At 48.5% G+C, this 20,427-nt stretch overlaps 1 protein-coding gene across 2 annotated transcripts; it reads left to right on the top strand.

The window, feature by feature from the left end:
* The first annotated feature begins 4,776 nt into the window (after positions 1–4,776).
* On the top strand, positions 4,777–20,345 carry HEATR6 (HEAT repeat containing 6). 2 transcript variants are annotated; one of them, XM_039563032.1, is made up of 20 exons: positions 4,777–5,007; positions 5,648–5,755; positions 6,130–6,270; positions 7,362–7,477; positions 7,849–7,963; positions 8,185–8,286; positions 8,693–8,830; positions 9,677–9,960; positions 10,247–10,424; positions 10,688–10,894; positions 11,541–11,640; positions 11,831–12,186; positions 13,015–13,137; positions 13,660–13,746; positions 14,685–14,819; positions 15,864–15,986; positions 17,041–17,165; positions 18,218–18,314; positions 18,689–18,893; positions 19,326–20,345. In XM_039563032.1, the coding sequence occupies exons 1-20, from the start codon at positions 4,801–4,803 to the stop codon at positions 19,874–19,876; spliced, it is 3,498 nt and encodes a 1,165-aa protein (XP_039418966.1). In that variant the 5' UTR covers positions 4,777–4,800; the 3' UTR covers positions 19,877–20,345. The 2 variants fall into 2 exon arrangements, with proteins under 2 accessions (XP_039418966.1, XP_039418967.1); XM_039563033.1 differs by having other exon boundaries at positions 18,689–18,832; positions 19,326–19,471.
* Positions 20,346–20,427: the final 82 nt, after the last annotated feature.

Below are 20,427 nucleotides of genomic sequence, written 5' to 3'. Positions count from 1 at the left end.
AGCAAGACTGACACATGCAGTTCAGACAGAGCCTGGGCTGGCTAAAGATACCGTGGTACTTAAATATTTTATAGAAAATCATTAAGCAATTAAATCTGGTGGATCTCACATCATACAAAAAGCAGCTTGAAGCCTGTGCAGTAAACAGGGCAACGCTTCCTGCTCGTTTGGGATGTCTTCTTGGAGTCTTAACTACAATCCTTGCTTCAAAATAACTATAATTATCTCTTAATTGCCATTATTGTTTAACATTTTTAGCATTTGCAAGTGCAAACTGTTACAGTTTTCCATGCAGATACAATCAGTAGCCAGGGCTCACAATGAAAGCAATTAAAATCCTGTGATTATCACAAGGCTGCGTGTCTCTACACCAGCTTCAATCTGCATCACTTGCCAAGATGTAGGCTAGAAACTCAGACAAATTTAGCATTTATTTAGTAACCCAGCAAAGCTACTACCTCTTGCTGCCTCCAATGATTTGCATCTACGGCACTTTTTGGAAGGACAGGGGAGGGGAGGGGAAAGAAAGCAGTTTCTAGAATACATCCCAGGAGAATATACAGCAAGAAAAATTATGCACATGAATTATGCATCTGAATTATGATTTCACTCCTATTTTTGTCCGGATTAGCTCATGTTTGGTGTGCATCCCTGGCAGGGTGCTAGCAGAGCGCGCTCCAGCTCCCAGCAGGTCACTGCAGCTCTGGGTCCCGTGGTCCCTGCTCCACTGGCAGCCGCTTCCCAAGGGCTCACGGAGCTTCCTGGGGATCCAGTCCCCCGGCAACGATGGAAGCCCCTGCTCCTGCACCCCTCTCGGGCTGGGTGGGTCGCTTTTCTTTGTTAATTGAATGCCTCTGTTCTGTAAACACAATGGATAAAAACAGATTTGGGTGTACGCTAAAAAAGCAGGTCTGCGCTATTTTGTACAGAGGGGGAGGTGTTTGCAGGCTGTGCTGCCACCAGCCAGGCTTCAACAGTGTCCCCCAGGTCCCCACCATCTCCTGGGGAAGGCACACATGGAAACATCTCAGCCTCTGCCAGCTCTGGGGAGATAAGCCCAGGAGAGAAGTGCAAGGGGAAGGCAGTAGCAGGGCTTCCAAAATCTCACCAGATGTGACTGCAATCCCAGCTCACAGTCAAGTAAAGCCAGCAATCCTTCCAGGAAAAACTGCTTGGGAATCCTCAGCCCCCTTCCCAGGAGGGCTGGTGACCCCAGGCCATGGATGTTTCCATGTGTAAGGAATTTCAATGGCCCTCATTGCAGGAGGGAATTATCCTCACTGGCTAAGTCAGCAGGGCACCTGCACCCAGGTGTGGGGTCCCGGCTGGGGTGGGTGTGAGCACAGGGCACCTTCCTGTGATGGGGCCATGTGTGTAGGGAGGCTTGAGGGGCTGTGAATGCTCCCTGGCCCCGGTTCTTCCCTCACCAAACTGCACATACCATCTCTGCTGTTGCCTTGGATTAACATCTCTGACATCCCAGCAGTTGTTTGCATGAGAAAATGAGATTAGGAAAGTATTTCAAGTATTTGTGTCTGTTGTTCAGTGGCAAACAAGGCTGGAGCCAGTGCTGTTTGTCCCGTCAGCTGGCCCAAAGCTTGGGAAAACAGCCAGGAAGGCAGTGGGAGACACCCAGCTAAGTACCAGGGGCTGAATTTGCACATACTTTTGGAGAATGGGAAATGTGGAGCATGGTGCAGGCAGAGGCACCGGCTGAACCCCCCTGCCAGGGATGGGGTACCTGCGTGTGCACCTTTGTGGGTACCCCAGGGCCTCCCTGGGACACCTCAGAGGATTGGGATTTTTCTACATTCAGGTGTTTCCCATCTGCTTTGAAATGCAGCTGGTAGGGAGTAAAAAGTCAGTGAATTTAGGCAGTCACAGGAAAGAGGAGCAAAGAGGCATCTTGGAAAGTCTGGGCTTGAAACCCCTGGAACTGCCCACTGAGTTTTGGGCCAGTTGTGCTCCCAGAGTGGTCAGGTTAAGATGAACTCTCCAGTTTGCCTTTTGGAGAAAGGACACAGCTGGTGAGTGAGAGAGGTAAGGAGGAGGCCAGGAGAGCTGCAGCAGCTCCAGGTCACCATGTTTTCAGGCTCAGCAGGGCCCTGCCACTTCCTGGAGCTGTCCTGTGGTTCCTGTTCAGTTTGGCTTCCCTGTGGCAGCTGTCACCATCCCTGCATTTTCAAACCACCTGCCTGAATTTCAGGGAAGTCATCCATATATTCAACAGGAATATCAATTTCCAGGAGCTCTGGAGGACCCTGAGATCAGAGCAGCTACTACAAGGATTGTGCTGAGCTGTGCTCACCCCACCAGAGCTGGAATTCCTCTTGGACAGGGTGTCTGCTGGGGGTGCAGGGAGCTGGGGGTTGTTTAAACTTCTCCTGGTCTTCCTCAGGGGCTCAGGTGTCCTGGGGTGGGCCCCCATCCCAGCTACTGGGATCCAGCCCAAGCGATGCAGCCCAGGGTGGACATTTTCTCCATGTTTTTACGCCAGAAGTGGCTCCTGAAATCAATAGAGAAGGAGATTCCTCTGCAGCCTAGGGAACCACCCTGTCCACATTCTTCCCTGAGGCCTTCAAAGGCGCTGAGGAATCTAATTCCCACTAATTTGCTTTGAAAACACCAACTTAAAATTGTAATTACGGCCTGGTGTCTTGCTGCGGAGGGAAGACCCCAGCAGACTGCAGCTTCCTTGCTTCCCTAAGACATCCGTTTTGATGATTTATTAAGACTTACATTTTTAACAATATGATGTTGGTTAATGTTGGAAGATGTTCCTACAATTAATGAAAATTTCATAGACTGACTGGAGAAGAAAGAGACCATTTTATGTCCCCTACCAGATGGCCTAGACCAGCTGCTCACTTTTTTCTTTGAACTGTGATTCTAATGACTTCTCTGTCCTTTGAAGTCTGCTTAGAGCTGCTGAACCAGATGGATTTGCATGATAGTAGCACTGCACGTTTAACAGTGGAGGACTTGTGCTATTTTCCCTCCTGGCCACTGCTGAATGCTGCAGTTGGGGGATTTGGAGGGGTGAGTAAACCCGGAACATTGCCAGGTACTGGCAAAAAATGTCTTCGTGTAACATTACTGGCTTCAGTGGAGTTATTCCCCAAACCCACAGTGTCCTTACCCTGCTCTCAACTGGTTTTGTTGCTTTACAACCCATGGGACACTGTCAGCCGTGGATTTATTGGGGCCTCACAAAGCGGGGACTGCTGTCAGAATGCACATTTCAGCACCATTTTAAAAAGGAAAAGAAGAAAGAGTGAGCTTTAAATATGTATTAAGAAGTTTTTAAAATAATAAATCACAAAATAAAACGGTAACAGAAGAAACAAAACTGAAAAAGGTCCCTGAGTGTGAGTTTGGTATGAATTTATGCAGAGTAGAGAAGTTGGGGAGGCAACACTGACATTCCTGGGCTTGAAATCTCAAATCAATAGTGAAGGTGGCCACATCACTTTCTTATGCTGCCTCTCAGAGCACTCACAGGATCTCAAGCAGCTGCTCTCCCTGGAGCAATGTCCGGGCTGGGCTGGCACAGAGCTCTCTAAAATCTCTCAGGACTCTGATGATCCTTGTGGGTCCCTTCCAACTCAGGATATTCTGTCATTCTATGATAATCATCCCTGCACAATAATAACGTGCCTGGGGCTGTCTCTGCACTGTGTTTCCATGTGCCTGCCTCAGAGGCCTTCAGGGACTTTTGAGGAACAAACAGCACAGGATAAATGGAACGATAAAGGGAAGGAGCAGAGCAATTACCCATAACCAGCCAGCCCAGGGCACAGAAGGATGCCAAGGCCATGGCACTGGTGACACAGAACGTCCTTTTCTTACTCAAGGTGGTCAGTGTGATAAGGAAATGGAAGGAAGGTAAACCAGAGGTAAGGCTTTGCCTGGATGTGACATGGAAGGAAAAGGCACCGTGTCCTGGCCCTGGAGCCCTCCTGTTCCTTCCCAGGTGATGTGGATGCAGTGTTGGCAGCAGTCCATGTACATACAGCGAGGCAGGAACACTTGGCTCAGCCCCGTTCGAGTGAATGTCCCCATCAACCAGGCCTTTCCAGTCCTTGGCTGCTCTTCCCAGATGCTGCTCACAGGGAAAGGCAGGAGCCCAGCTTCATTTGATGTTACCTGTCAGCGAGATGTTCATGCCGGTGAGCTGAAGATCCCATCTGATTAATGACCTTAAGGGGAGTTGGTTCCTGTTCACAACCACTGGTCCAGTGTCCCCAGCGCTCCCAGTGTCCCCAGCACTCCCAGTGTCCCCAGTGCTGCACGATGGCAGTCCTGTGTCTGGCCTGAGCTGGGTTCGCTCAGAGCTGGGACGGGGCTGCGGGACAGGAGCAGCACAGCAGCCCTGATTTCGGGTTACAGCCAGGGGAGGTTCAGACGGGATACCAGGAAAATTTATTCACGGAACAGGTTGTCCAGCCCTGGCACAGCCGCCCAGGGCAGTGGTGGAGTCCCCATCCCTGGGGGAATTTAAAAGCCACGTGGATGTGGCACTTGGGGACACGGCTCAGTGGCGGCCTTGGCAGCGCCGGGTCGCTCTCGGGGGGCGTTTTCACCCTGGGTGACTCTGCTGTTGAACATTTGCTGTTGTTTCCAACAGCCCGGGCCCGCTGCCGGGGCCGTGTCCCACAGGCGGGCGGGCACCGCCACCTGCCGCGGGCCCTGCCCTGCCCGCCCCGGCCCTCAGCGCTGCCGGGCCCGCCCGGCCGCCGTAGCCGCGGCCGCCCCGGAAGGGCTCCGGTTGCCATAGCGGCGCGGGCGGGGCGGCGGGACATGGCGGCGGCGGCGGCGGGGCCGGGGCCGGGGCCGGGGCAGCCGGCGGAGCCGGGCCCGGCCGGGTCGCTGCGGCGCTGCCTGGCGCGGCTCGGCGCGCTGCGGGCCCGGCCCGACGGCGGCCGCCGCACGGAGCTGCACCTGCTCTTCGACCAGCTCATCTCGGAGAGCTGCGGGCCCGAGCCCGCGGCCGCGCCGGGCCCGCAGGTACCGCGGGGATGGGGGCTCCGGCGGCTCCGGGGCTGCCGCCGCCCGCACGGCGCGGGGCTGTGCCCGCGTGGGAGGAGGAGGAGGCGGCCTCGGCCGTGCCCGTGCCCGTCTCGCAGCGCACGCGTGGCGGGTGTGAGCGGGTGCCGGTGTGGGGGACACGCGGGGTCGGTGCTTTTCCCGCTGTGCCCACCCCCGGGCAGCATGTTCCCGCACACCTTCCACGCTCTTCCGCCCACGCCCGGGTCCCTTCTCCGGCTCCTTGGTGACTGAGCTCTGCTGCCCTGTGCCAAAGCGCTGCCGGGTGGAGGTGGTGGGTGACACCAATAGGTGGGACTGTGGCAATTTTCATAGTCTGATGTTGAAAAAATAGTAATTTTTTAAACTTTAAAGCAAGCCATTCAAAGCTGAGCACTCTAGATGTGCAGTATAGATGCTGCTCCATTGGCAACACACGGTACTTCATTATTACACTGGCTTGTTTTCATTTTATTTCCAAAGCAGGCTTACTTTGCACTTTGGAATTAACTGATTTCTGGGCAATCCTCTTCTGTTCCTTGATCTAACTTAATATTTTCCTTGAGCCATTATTATTGTCTTTGTAGTCCCTAAATAAATAAACCGAGGCTTTCTCTTCCAGGATGTTTGTGCTGTGCTTGTTGAAGCCTGTCAGTTGGTTCCCCTTGATCAGGAACATCTTGTCAGCAAAGTCTGTCAGCTTATCCATCACTTACTCAACAGATATCAGGTAGGAAGAGTTTGGCCATGTCCCTCCTGTTCCTCACTAAGCCAGGGGAGCTCTGTCGTTTCCAGGGCTGTGGAGCCGACCTTCAGGCAAAGTTTCTTGGATTTTCACGGTATTAGTTTTTTTTGGGCAGCTGAGGCTATGATCTGGTTCTAGCATGGTTCCTCATAAAACCAGCTCTCAGTCAGAAGTGATTCACCATGGGAAGTACTCTTGATTTTAGGACACTTGTGCAGATGTATCCATTTTTTGTCAGCTGATTCTCTGCTGGTGTGTGATTTTAACGGCCAGATCACCCGAATCTGACCAATATCTCTGGGTTTATTGACTGCAGCAGTACATGATGATGTTTACCTTGGCCTTTTCTGTTATGACAGGTGATGGTTGATGAGCAGAACTTGAATTTCCTTCTCTCCTACTGCATCTCTGCTCTGAGGCAGTGCAGCTCCTGGACACATGTTGAAATTCTGCAAGCCTTAGCAGCTCTTGTTTACAATAATGGGCCTAAGTGTCAGAAGGTGAGCTTACAAACTAAGGGAAAGTAACAACAAAAATATTTGTACTGCTGCTGTTTCTACTTTATTTTTTTTCCTGAAAGAAAGAATAAAAAGTTCTCAAGTTGTGTTACCTTTAGTGCTAAGATTAGATCCCATTTAAATAGTGGCTGATATTTATGGGAAAGTTGAATTTCAGTTGTGTGTATTAATAATTATTATTCCCATGTGGAATACTCTGTACCTGCAGGCTGCAGCTGTAGTGATCACCATTAAAGAAGGGCACAGGCTTAGCCTGCAGACCAACCACCCTGTGCCTCAGGCATGAAGAACATGGGGAGCTTCAAATTGCACATAACTCCACAGGCTCCATTGAGGATCCTGAAATCCATCCTGTAACCAGATCAGGGCTTTAGCTCAGCGCCATTTCAAAGCAGAGGCTCTCGGGTATCGATCCTGTGTGCAGCTCCTTGTTGCTGCAGCTGACAGTGTTTGAAATGCTGAATCCTCCTGCTGTCACCAGCTCGTGGCAGCTTGCAAAGCAGTCTCTGCTGTTGGGCTGAGCATGGGGTGGTGATGCTCACAGTTTGGGAGCTGCCAGCTTGTGTGGGCTTGTAGCCCATGTAGTGGCAGCAGTTTGGTGCAGCAGTTGTTCCTAGCTTAGCTTCATGTCTGGGAAGAGACCATAAACTGGGACTCAGCTGAGCTCAACCCTGTCCTTTCCTAATACAGAATAAGAGGACTTAAGGAATTAAGATTTTTTATGTTGTTTTTTATAAACATAATCTGTCTCTGGGATCTGAAATTGCAGCTGACAATTTTTAGGGTTTGTTTTATTTCTCATTATCCTGCTTTGATTTTTGACTGGTAATAAATCCAACTAATTTCACTAATTCAAGTCAGCTGTGCCCGTGATGGTTATCAGTGAGTGACCTCTCCTTGTCCTTATCTCAGCTCATGAGCCTTTCCTTATATTTTCTCTGCCCTGCCCATCTGAGGAGCAGTTTTGGTGGGCACCTGGTGTCCAGCCAGGCTCCAGCCACTTCCCAAACACAAGAACCAGGAGGCTGAGGGAGGAGCACTGACCCCTAATGACTTTTAGTGGTTTGTTTCAGTATCTCCCGGACCTGCTGGGCAAGGCTGGGCTCCTGCTGCAGTTCAGTGACCCTGCCCAGCCAGACGTGGAGCTCAGGAGGGCGGCTGTGCGCAGCATGGCAAACCTGTGTCTCAGGTGTGTACCAGCCTTTGCAGGTGCTTTAGAGAATGTGTGTCTGCCAGCACGGGGCCAGCAAGGTGTAGGTCCATGAATTTGAAATGCAGAGCTTTAGTGTTCCAAGATATCTGTGCATAAAACCATAAACTCTCAGTCTTCCAGAAATAATGTTACGGGGGTTAGTGGAGGGAGGAAATGAAAAGCTGTTGTGCTGTCTAATTTTTCGTGCAGAAGGTTTCCTTTTGTTCTCTGTATGGTAGAGCTGGCCCCTTTCAATCAGCCATCCATCTATCTGGGGCTCTTCAGGCTGACAGAGGGCTTGGGTGGGACTTTGTGTAACTTTATGAACCTGTAAACCAACCTTGTGTCTCCTCCTGGTCTAATTTTAGTGTCCCTGGACAGCCATACCTGGATGAGTCCTACAGAAGTGTCTGTTTTCAAACTTTCCTAAGTGTTCTGCAGTCTTCAAAAACCTCTGATGTGGATGACATCACGTTTTGCATGGTAAGTGTCAGTCTAATTGTCTAAAATACTCTAATTAGGAGATGGAGCTGCTGGAATATGTGGAATTTGGAATGTTGTCAACTGAGATTTTGCTTTAACAGTTTACAATTTATCATATTACTGTCCCAGTTGAGCAAAACTGTAATTGCCTAGAAAGTTGCTCGGAAGATGTGAACCTGCAGCGTTTTGGGAAGGAAAAGTAAGTAATTCTTTGTTTTCAGTTACTGCAAAGTGCACTGAAAGGTGTCCAGTCGCTTCTCAACGGTGGGAAGATGAAACTGATGCAAACTGACCAAATTGGAGCTCTTCTGGCAGTGTTAAAGGTAAATCCTTAAATCCACCTGAAGAAAGAGGCAGACACTGGGAGGTTCCAGATGCTGTTAAGTGGGAAACAGTGGAAGATGAGCAAGAGGGAGCCGAGAACCCTGAGTGTGGGGGAAATGGAGTGTGAGATGTAAAGAAAAATATATTGAGTTTCTCTCACAGCATCTTCACTGCACTTCCCACAGAGGAATGTGAGAGGAAGATGGGAGACTTGGTGTTTTTTGACATACTTGAAGTCCTTCTAGATGTAGATGTATTTCAGATGTTGCATAGCCTTACATATGGGAGAGGCAAGATCTGGGGGAAGGAGCACAACTGAAAATTGGTGAATTCACCTGAGTGGCTGTACAGTAAATCTGTGCACAGGAAAAGGACAGAATGCTAACACTTGTGTTCCTGTTGCAGAAATGCATGTTCCATGGGCTGCCAGGACTGAGCATAGAGGTGCCCACAGCCCTGTACCCTGCTCCCTTACCTCAGTATGATAAAAGGTCACCTGTCAAGCAGGAGCAGTCAGAACCAGCCACCTCTAAGCACACAGGGGTAAGCTGATTCTGCAGTGTGTTGTGGTTGTGTCTTACCTGTCGTGATATTCGTGGCTCTTCGTGTCCTGAGCATGTGGTACATTTAATTCTTTGCTTCAAAGGTATTGATTATAAATTCTGCACTGAGTAAAATTGCTTTGGGGACTCTGGTGACATGAACAAATGGCTCTGCAGAGCTTGGCTTTCCCAAGTTTAGCTCTGTGCAACAATTATTCATCCATAGCCAAGAATCCCTGGCCTGCAGGCACGGGATTGATGCGTGCAAACTAGCCAAAGCTTTTGATTTTATAAGTTACGTTTTCTCTCCTAACACTTGCACAATTGTTTGACTCTTTCTTAGGGAAGTCAAGTTCATTTAAGACTGATTTCTTGCCTCATCTGTTCTCCTTAACCCTTCTACAGGTTATTTTTTAACCCTGTAAATACTTTGGATTACTGATTATCTGAAAGACATTAGAGAAAATAAAGTTATCTAGTCATGTTGACTTGTTTCTTTTTAGGTGTCGAATACCTGCTGTACATCTGAAAGAACTACAGAAGTATTTAGTGTTGTTCTTTAATCACTTTAGTGTGAAATATGATTTTTAGATAAAAGTTTCCTTGGATATATTTTATTTTACCAATGAAGAAGCCAAAGCTTAGTTTTTGAGGCTATTCAGTTATAAACTGCTTACTTCAGTATTACTGAAAATTTGTGACTGTTGCTACTAATAAGCAGAATTTAAAAATTCAGATACCAGAGAGTACACAGACTGTTTCTGTGTGTAGAGTATTGCACAGACATGTAACTGCATTTATGTATTTGTTAAGTATTGACTAAAGAAAAAAATCAATTTTTTCTTAGAACCGAAGAAAAAAGTCCAAAGGGAAACAAAAGAAGGGAGAGTTTGGGGAAGAAGGAAGAGACGATTCGGGAGATGCAGGAAATGAGTCAGTCCTGGGAGCAGACATGCTGAAATTGCACTTGGGGGATGTGCAGAGCAGCCCTTGTCCGGATCCTCGGGCTCGTGCATCGGATGTGTCTGCTGGGAAGGATCCCCTGTCCTCACATCCCACGGGCTGGAAACGCATCAGCAGCAGTGAGTCGGAGTATTCCGACGCCGAGGGTGGAATACAGAGCAAAGTGAGGTGATTGTTGTGCACATAAACATAAAACATGGGGATCCATAAAACACTTCCACAGGACCCTTTGTTCTTCATCAAAACTGCTGAGGAAATCACTTTCCCTTTTGATTCATGAGATGATACAAGAAAATTGGAAGGCAGTAGTTTGTGTTGGTTTGGAAGTAAATTTGTTCTTCCTGTTCTTGGTCTAAAAGGTTTCCTCTCACAGCCAGCCACTAATACAAGTAAAAGAGGTGGAGTCCATCCCTTGTCCCTGCTGTTTTCATTAATCTTTTTGTTTGTGTTTAAGGTCCTACCAAGCCAATGTTCGCCAAGGGGCTCTGGCCTGTTTCCTCTCCACTATAAAGTCAATAGAAAAGAGAGTTCTTTATGGCTACTGGTCAGCATTTGTTCCTGATGCCCCTGGTATTGGCAGCCCCCAGTCCGTGTCCCTGATGACAATTGCTCTAAAGGACCCTTCTCCAAAGGTGAGGCACTTCTGAGTACAAAAACTGTTGTGTTTTCCCCTATTAATCTTAGGAGTTGTCTTCTCTGACCTTCAATAAGTATTTGGCTACTGCACCCCAAGAAATAAACAGGAAGCATTGGCTAAGGAAACAAAGGATTGGTTCTGTACTGCTTTAAGTTATGAAAAAAAGTTAGAGTTGAATTTTCTCTTTCTAGAGCGGATTTAATATATTTTAAAATTCTCCATCTGTTCAAAGGTAACGGAAATGTTTTATCATTTCAGACACGTGCCTGTGCTCTTCAAGTCCTCTCAGCCTTCCTGGAAGGTTCTAAGCAGTTCCTCTCTGTGGCTGAAGATGCCAATGACCACAAGAGAGCTTTTACTCCCTTCTCTGTCACTATTGCTTCCAGCATCCGGGAGCTGCACCGCTGCCTGCTGCTGGCCCTGGTGGCAGAGTCCTCCTCTCAGACACTGACACAAATAGTCAAGGTAACTGCACTGCAGATGTGCCACGTGCTCCCAAGGGGTGACACTGGTCTCTAGATTAAGTCCTGAAGAAAGATTGCACAGAGCTGGTGTTGAAGAGCGAGGTGGTGGTGGCAAACAGACCTTTGTCATCTCCCAGAGCTTCATTGGCTGAGTCATCCTGCAGAGTCATGGAATCACAGAATGGTTTGGGTTGGAAGGGACCCTAAAGATCACCTTGTTTTGACCCCCTGCTGTGGCCAGGGGCGTCTTCCACCAGACCAGGTTCCTCAGAGTTCCATACAGAGTCTTGGGGTTTCTTTTCAGCACAGTTCTCTTTCTCCTGCATTTTTTTAGTCTTTCTGAAGCTGAATTAACCTATGAAATGATTCTGAAGGCTCACATTGGCTTTAAAACTGCGATCCAAATTGACAAATCCTCCCATGGGCTATCGAAATTCCTTGGTCTTTATGCCAAGTCACAGTAGTTAAATCCTTGCTCTTAGGAGCCAAGTTTGTATCCAGTGTTCACACAGCAGATAATTGGGGTGGGTTTTTTTTCAGGTGCCCTCAGATAATGAGCTGCCTGAGTGACCTAAATTACAAATGTAAAAACAAACCTGTTGGAGGCCAGGCTGACATTGTAACCAGCACCTTTCTCTGTGTTTCAGTGCCTTGCAAACTTGGTTTCCAATGCACCCTACAGCCGATTGAAACCTGGGCTGCTCACCAGGGTGTGGAACCAGATCAAGCCCTACATCTCTCACAAAGGTTTGCATCCTCTCTCTGTTATATTCCTCCCCTCCTCTGTGCTCCATAAATTCATAATTCAATAGCAGTGGCTGTTCATATGTTGCAATCTATCTTGTCTGAAAACTGCTGAGGGAGGATGCTGGGCTGTCAGTGAGGTTCTAATGGAGGTTTTTTTGCTCTTTCTTCCCCCCCCCATTGTCTCTTGCAGATGTTAACGTTCGAGTTTCCAGCCTCACATTGTTGGGGGCCATAGTTTCTGTCCAGGCACCTTTGCCAGAGGTGCAGCTGCTTCTGCAGCAGCCCAGCTCCTTGGGGCTAAGCAGCAGCGGCAGCGCGACCCCTCGGCGCTTCGTCTCCTCGGAGCAGTGCAGGAGAGCACTGCCGTGGGAAAGCCCTCTGGACAGCCCAGCAGGGTGTGCAGCTCCAGAGCCGTGCTGGCTGCTCCGCCTGTGCGTTTCCATCATCGTCCTGCCCAGGGAGGATTCCTGCTCCGACAGCGACGCCAACTTCCCGTCCTTGTCCAGCGTCTACGAGCCGTGTCCCCTCCGGCTGGAGTCCCTGCAGGTGGGGCGGATGCACGGGGGGCTTGGCTCAGCATCCAGCTGCCTCCCTCTGTCGTGGGTTCCCTTTGCTCCCTGCTGTCGCAGGGAGATTTAGGCTGAGGCCTTTGCTGGTGTAGTGGGGCTGAGCTGCTCAAAGGGAAATGTTTTGATTCCCTGGCTGCAGCATGCCTGTCCTGCTGCAAGCCTGCTGCAGCAAGTTCATCTGCCTCTGATTTTTATCTTCAGTATTTTTAAGTAGTATTTGAGGGTGTGTGCTGGCAGACTATGAGTCTTCCCCATGCAAACTACTCCATACAGAATCCAAGTGAACGATTTGGTGGAAAACAGTAGGGAAGAGCCCTGCAGTCAGAGAACAGTCTGCAAGGAGCTATGGAGCAACTCAAGGAGAGCCTGTGGATGCCTTGTTTTAATTCATGTAGCCACAGCAAAGGGTAGATTTTGTAACATGCATCCCAAGAAGTCTCACTCTTTCTGGAACACTAAATACTTGTTAAATCTGGCTTCACAGAAGGCAGCAACAGTTTTACAGGAGGTACAGAATGTCTTGCTCTTAGTTTTTTTGGCTACAGGAGCCCGCGCAGTAAATAATTCATGGTGTTGCTATCTGATAGTGCTTCTGTGGCTCTTCTTTGAACAAGATAATGGAACAGGGAGGCTTTTAATCAGCTCTAGTATTCTAGAAGTTGTGCTGCAAGGTGTATCTGTTACATCAGAGTTCATTATATGGTGCCAGGGTTGATTAGCCCATTAACATCCTTTCAGTGTGTATTTGGGGTGTTTTGGGTAGAAGGGGAAAATGCTGAATGGAATTTCTTTTGTCTGTGTTTAGGTGTTGGCTCTTCTTGTGAAAGGTTATTTCCCTATGGCTCAGAGCTATTTCCTAGAACTTGGAGAAGTGGCTTGCAGATGCATGGAAGAAATGGATCCATCTATTCAGCTCCATGGAGCCAAAGTAAGAGCAGGAGGACACATCAACATTGTTTTACCAAGTCAGTTTTATCTGTCTGTGTGCTTTGCAAATGCAGATGAGTGGTGATGAATATTCAGAGCATCTGTGTGTGTGATGTAGAAATGCAGTACCCTGACACTTGGAGAAATGCACCTTCAGCTTCCAGTCTTGAAGTCTCAGCAGAATTTTGTTGCTCTGCTGAGTCACCAGGAAGCTTGGGAAATGCAAGGACTACAACACTGGTCCTTCCCTGACTGAGCATCAGCTGGTGCAGGGACTGGACTCTGTGACCCAAAGGTTTCCTCTTTGTGCAGTAATTTGTTATGCTGTTCTAGCTGGAGACTTTATGTAGGAAAAGCTTTTCCTCTGATTTCAGTCCTAGCAGGGACAGAACAGTCCAGACCAGTACTGAATCTTTTATTTTTGTTCCCTGGGTGAGTAGATGCAGTCCTAGGTGAAGGTTCTGTAGTTCATGGTCCTTGAGTCACCCCTGATGAAAACCTCCTTGCTTTTTGTTCTTTGTAGCTCCTGGAGGAGCTGGGCACAGGTGTCCTGCAGCAGCACAAACCCGACTCCCTCACTGCCCCTGAGCAGAGGGTGCCTGTCAGCGTGGTAAGTGTGAGATTCCACCTCAGTGAGCTCCTTCCTTGGACTCTGCAAAGCCACTGGCACAGACACAGATAAATAATTGCAGGGAAGCAGGAAGGGACTCAGACTGTGGCTTTATGGATGCCAGTGTGGACAGTTTCTGTAGATTTCCTGCAGTAATTTGGCAGTTGTTCCTGCCTGTAGACAGATGTGTTGGGTTTTATTTCTTTTACATGATGTTAGCCCTGTCTCTTTGCCTCTCCTCTTCCCAGCTCTTGCAGCCTGCTGTAGCTCAGAGAGCTGGAAGAACAGCACTGATTTTGCATGTGTCATTACTGCTGCATAAAACTTTTAGAATTTTGGTGAATTTGCATTGTTAAAGAACCAACCTACATTTTCTGGCTGCTCACAAGTGCAGGGAGGAGAGTGGCCAGAACCACAATATATGTGAATTCAGAAAAATTCATTAGCTGTTTGTTGGTTAAGTTTGCAGAAGCTGAGTAATACAGGCCTGTTTAAGTCTTGCTTCTGTGAACAGAAGGCAAGCTTAAACATTTTTTTGGCTCATGCTAAGTTTTGAGCCTACAAGCCAGGAAATGTGTTCAGTAGCATCAGGTTCCTGTTATTCTCTATGAAGGTAAATTGTCAGGCAAATGAAAACACTCAGCTGTGTGGATTCAGGAGTGGGATTACAACTCTATTTAGTGCAGTTTAAATTTCAGGGTATGTGGCCTTGAGAAGGAAACAAAAATAACTCAATGAACAGCTACTTGATAGCAGTACTGAAATGTCTTTAAAATGTTTCTGAATGCTAACTATTTTAGGCTCCAAACAATTGTAACGCCTTCCATGTGTGATTATGCTCCCTGCTCTAAGTATTTCTTAAAGATGATCATCTTTAAGACAAGAACTTAGGCGTAATTGCTGGGTTTAAAAGATAAACCTGGCTGTTTCTCCTGCAGGTTGTGACCTTCTGGACGATGATGTTAAATGGCCCTTTACCTGGCACTCTGCAGAACTCCCCCCACGCCACTCTCCAGACAAGTGCCTGTGATGCCCTCTCCTCTATCTTACCAGAGGCTTTCAGCCTCCTGCAGGTAAGAGAACACACCTTTAAATGTGGTGGTTTTACCTTTGAGGCTTTGTCCTTGTCCCCCACATCACAGCAGTGTAAAGCCTTCTAAAACTTACCAGGAGAGAGTAAGGAAACCTCACTGAATTTTTTCTTTTCCTTTACATTCTTGAACATTGTGACTGTTGAAGGCTGGGAAAGGCAATGTTGGGAGTAATCATCCTGTCAAGAACAATTAAACTGTGGGTCACAGCAGCTGTTTGGCCCTGCCATGAATACCCAGCCTTGGCAATGATGCACAGGAGATGGAGGACAAGAATTTCATGGCATGAGGGAGGGCTGGGGGATTGTTATTCTGCTGGTTAATTCTTTGAAGAGCCAGCTGAGCCAACAGCCAGGGCCTGATGTTGTGCACCCATTTGCATGTGTGTTTTTCCCCTTTGCAACATGAAACATGCTTTTAAACATGAAAGCCTTGGCAGGTGTTCCCCCCTGCATTGTGCAGCTCCTTCTGTGTCACTGTGCCCTTGCTGGGGAGTGCTCTGCCAGATCTCATTTGCCCAGGAATTGCTGGTCCAGCAGTATCTCTGGAATTCTCCAAGTACAGCGTGTACTTCATCCCCCTGTACTTTGATCCCATCCACTCTCCTGTCCCTGTGGCCACATGGGGTCAAGTCAGTGCCCACTCTGACCTTTTGTCATGGGCTGGTGAACTGACAACCTGCCCAGGCTGAGCTCACCCTGCCTGTCCTGGTTAATGAGGGGCAGAGAGGGGGGGAAGGCAAAAGCAGCCCATCCTCTCTGTGTTCCCTCTGATGGGCCATTCCTTCTGCTTTGGATCAGAGTTAATATCTTGGTTTCCTTCGTGGTCTGACCTAACAGCAGTGAGATCCTGTGTGCTGGAAGCGTTCCTGGTCCCTGGGTGGGCTCCTGAAACACCACTCAGTTCACTTAGAGCACGCTCTGAGTGGAAGCTCCTTCAGATACAGGGTCTGTCAGAGTATTCGTGTGTCCCTGTGGAACAGAGCTCTCCTCAGTCCCCCCATGGCCACTCTGCTCCTCGTTGCAGGGTGACCAGCAGATCCTGTGTGTCACGTTGCTGCTGGGCCTGAACCACAGCGAGAACCCCCTGGTGAAAGCTGCTGCTGCCCGTGCCCTGGGAGTCTACATCCTCTTCCCGTGCCTCAGGCAGGTCAGAGCCAGCCCATTCCCTTCTTCTGAGCCATTTTATAATGGGTTTGGTGAGCCATGAGATGTGAAACATGGATTTTTTTGAAATTAATTATCTTTACTTTTGGTCTGTAGTGTATTTATATTTCCTTCCTGGCTCCAGACCTGCTCTTGCCTTTTGTGTGAGAGCAGAATCAGTGCAGGGAAGTGAGAGGAAAAGGAGGGAGGTCAGGATCTTCTCAGGCTCTGAGGGATGGAAGCTGGAGGGGTTAGGTTGGCACAGAGGAGCTGCGAGAGGTGAGGTGGAGCTGGGATGGAGGGATGAGCTGTACAGTGCTCTCTGGAGTTTAATGTTGGACTCGGTCTTAGAGGTCTTTCCCAACCTTCAGGATTCTATGATTTTAACAAGTTCTTAATGTGAAGCCTTCAGTTTTGCTTAAAGCCAAGAAATAAAGCTTATTTAGAGAAAAAAAGCTGGGTTTTTTTTCTACAAATATCATCTTAGCTTGGCTGAGCTGGAAGATTAGTTTTTACAATGTAACCTTAAGTGAATGATTTTAATTAAAAAAAAAAATGCAGTAGCTGACTTTGGAGTTTAATTCCAAAATATTTGGAAAGAAAATTCTTCACCATAGGCACATGTAGTGTGCCATAGAAGAGAAGATTAGACAGGCAGCTCAACAGGGAGTTTGGAGAAGCAATTACTTCGAGAGTGGGATTTGATGAGTGTAAGGTTGGCAGTCCATGTAATTATGTTAAAATCCAAAGTAACTAAAGCACCAATGGAATTAAATAATACATGGGAGCTTTTCAGCAGCAGCTACCCAAGAGTGGTGGACTTGGTCAGCATTCAGGCTTGGACTGTTAATTAAAGGTCAGGCAAAGCTGCAGAGAGCACCATGAGCTCATTAAGAGGTGTCACCTAGAAAAGAAGAGTAAATGAATAGAGCTGGTCCCGGTCTCATTTTCCCTGCAAAACCGGTCTCATTTTCCCTGCAAAACCCAGAATGTGTTACTCAGGAAATCACCTGAGTTTTGAGAACTTTGTAACTTCGCAGCACTTTTTGCTTTGACAGGATGTGATGTTTGTGGCAGACACAGCAAATGCCATTCTGAACTCCCTCCATGACAAGTCTCCCAACGTCCGTGCCAAGGCAGCCTGGTCCCTGGGCAACCTCACAGACACCCTGATTATCAACATGTACGTGACACAGCCTGCCCTGGGGTGACACCTCCCTGCCCCAAAGCGTCAGACAGACCAGACCTACTGGTCTGCAAGAGGACACAGCCTCAGGCTGTGCCAGGTTGGACATCAGGAGCAATTTCTTTATGGAAAGGGTGGTCAGGCATTGGAAGGGGCTGCCCAGGGAGGTTTGGAGTCCCCACCCCTGGAGGTGTCCAGGGAAAGGCTGGAGGTGGCACTCAGTGCTCTGGGCTGGGGACAAGGGGGGCATCGGGCACAGCTTGGACTCGATGCTCTGCGAGGGCTTTTCTAACCAAAATGATTCTGTGATACTTAACATTAAAAAAAGCCAGAATTTGGCTTTGATACTTCTTTTTAACCACCCTCTGCCTGTGTGTCTGCCAGTATGTGACACTGTTAAAGCATCCTGTATCCCTGTGGGAACACCTTCCACTATCCCAGGTTGCTCCAAGCCCCATCCAGCCTGGCCTTGGACACTTCCAGGGGTGGGGCAACACAGCTTCTCTGGGCATTCTCACAGGGAAGAGGTTTTTTCTAATATTTGTTCTAAACCTACTCAGCTTGAAGCCGTTCCCCCTTGTCCTGTCACTCTAAGGAGAGGCTCTTTAAAACTTTTCACTTCTCAGTTTTCCACTTCTTGTGTGTTGCTTGGTGTAATTACGTGGTTCCTTTACTTTCAACGTAACACAGAAGTAAAATTAATAAATATTTAACCCTTCCTCAAGCCAGAGACTGAGGGAAGCCTAACCTACTGTTACATTTTTAACAGGAAAATAGTTATCATATATTCCTGCTACAGAATTGCCCCTGAGCAATTCCTTGCCCTCTGTTTTTTATTACAGACTTAACCATTGCTAACCAGCTTTCTTGCATTGATAGTTTGGTTTTAAATTAATAAACATAGTGGTCACATGCAGAAAGGTCTGTCTTACATATTAGCCTTCTAAAGAGTGAAGGTTGTTTGTTCATGGGCCTTTATAAAGAGTTGTATCACATCTTTGGGGATGGAGCAGCCGAGCTGGGTGTTCACAGGGTGATTCTCCTGCCAGGGAAACCATGGGACAAAGCTTCCAGGAGGAACTTTCTGATCTGCTGCTGCTGAAATTGTTACGGTCTGCAACAGAAGCATCCAAGGACAGAGACAAGGTAAGAGTGAAGGGAAGGAGGGTGGAGTTGGTGTAGTTAACTCTTGGATTTAAAAAAAAACACAAGGAAAAAGCACTTTGGGTCTCTTTGCCCCAACGTTTGGGGGGAGCTGCAGCTCAGATCCTCCCCTGGGGGCTGGTGCTTGGAGGTTTCCTGGGCTGGTTGAATTGCAGGGAATTTGAGTGGGCTTTTCCACAACGCAGGGATTTGTGGTTTGGATTGTGGCCATTGCAGAGAATGATCTTTCTGGTGGCATTTAGGAAGACACAGTGTGATTTCAGCTGTGCTCCTTGCTGGCTCTGAGATGATTTCACAGCAGGCTCGACAAGACCTGCCCACAACCCAAAAACTGGGGAGGTTTTTGTGTGTTCCAGGTAAAGAGCAATGCTGTCCGTGCCCTTGGGAATGTGCTCCATTTCCTGCAGCCCTGCCACGTGGCCAACCCCAGGTTCAGGGAAGCCATCGAGGAGTCCCTGCAGGCCCTGATTGCCACGGTGGGCAGCGAGGCCACCATGAAGGTGCGCTGGAACGCGTGCTACGCGCTGGGGAACGTGTTCAAGAACCCTGCCCTGCCTCTCGGTGAGAGCCTGCTCCCCTGCCCTGGCTGCCTCGGCTCTTGTGGTTCTGATCAGATCGTTTCCTAATGGGTGGAGAAGAAGGGGGGAAGCCAATGGAGCTGAGTCTGGGTTCACAGCTTTCCAGGACTCTTCCCAGTGGAACAGACTCGGCTCCTTCCAGTGCAGGTGTAACTGCTGTGTTCAGTTGGATCTGCCATGTAAGGCAAGAGTGTGAGGGTGGGATTATAGATGTGAATAAATGCCAAATGTCCTCTTGTAAAACCTCAGGAGATTAACTGTTTTAACTCATATTTCATTTCATGACCCCTGATTCTCTCATTTAAACCACAATAAATTCAATAAATGTCAGTTCATTAAATATTCAGGAGACATTTATAGTTTTGCATATTTTGGCTGATTAAAAAGGGGGGTTTTTTGTTTTTTTTTTTTTCAGGAGAGGCTCCTTGGGCCACGCAAGCTTTCAGTGCCCTTTCCTCTGTAGTCAAGTCCTGCAAGAACTTCAAAGTGCGAATCAAGTCAGCAATGGCCCTGTCCATCCCCAGCAAGAGGGAATGCTACGGCTCCACGGAGCAGTTCTGCCAAATCTGGAGTGCCTTGGTGGTGGCCCTGCAAAGGAGCGAGGACGCCGAGGACTTCCTGGAGTTCAAGTACAGCTCCAGCCTCAGGACCCAGATCTGCCGGGCTCTGCTGCACTTGCTGCGGCTGGCGAGGAGCACGGACCTGCCCCTCATCTGGGGGAGCCTCAGGGACCACGGGGAGGCCATCAAACCCTACGTGCTGCAGTACCTGAGGTCCTCAGGGGAGGAGAGCGAAGCGGGAACGCACACGGACCTGGGGGAGAGGGAGCGAGGATTGCAGGGAGCCATCGACCATCTCAGTGGGATAGAGAGAGAGCTGCAGGGCAAGGCGAGGGTCAGAGTGTCCCTGTACCTGGAGGATGTCCTGACAAACCACACCAATGCCACGGAACTGACAGAGGCTTGAAGGAAACGCCCATTTCAGTGACCAAAACTTCCACAGGGAGCGCCGAACTGCGTCCCCTTGCACAGGGCATCCAGAGGAAAAGCTTCCTGCTGCTGATGTTAAATACTTTATTTCAGAATTTATTAATAATGCCTCTAGGACATCATTTTTATATTATTATCATTTTTTATTGTTGTGTTTGGTGAACTCTGCCGTTGCCCTCCCCGGGGTTGGTTTGTGCACTTCGCTGTCAAAGCATCGCCACTTGGAAAACAAACGCCTTTTCCTCCTCTGTGTGTTTTGTAAAGCTGCCTGTTCCCTCAGCTTATCTCAAAGCATTTTGTTCCTATTGCTGCAGGATCCAGAATCATGTTTGTAAAGCAGGGGGCTGGAAGAATTTTGTTTTTCAGAGCCACTGCAAATGTTGTCACTCTTGTGTTCCTGCAATAAACCCAAATACACCAATATTTGAAGAACAGCTTAGAGCAAACACCCTTTGCCTTTACCTGTCTGTGTTCCTGGTGTCATACACCTGGCCTCTGCCTCCCTGCTGCCTCCACTCATCCTGTCTT

The sequence above is a fragment of the Corvus cornix genome, chromosome 19 (assembly GCF_000738735.6).
Source record: "Corvus cornix cornix isolate S_Up_H32 chromosome 19, ASM73873v5, whole genome shotgun sequence".
In the NCBI taxonomy this organism is placed as follows: Eukaryota; Metazoa; Chordata; class Aves; order Passeriformes; family Corvidae; genus Corvus; species Corvus cornix.
The sequence above is the reverse complement of the archived record's forward strand: the minus strand, read 5'-3'. Positions and strand labels throughout refer to the sequence as shown.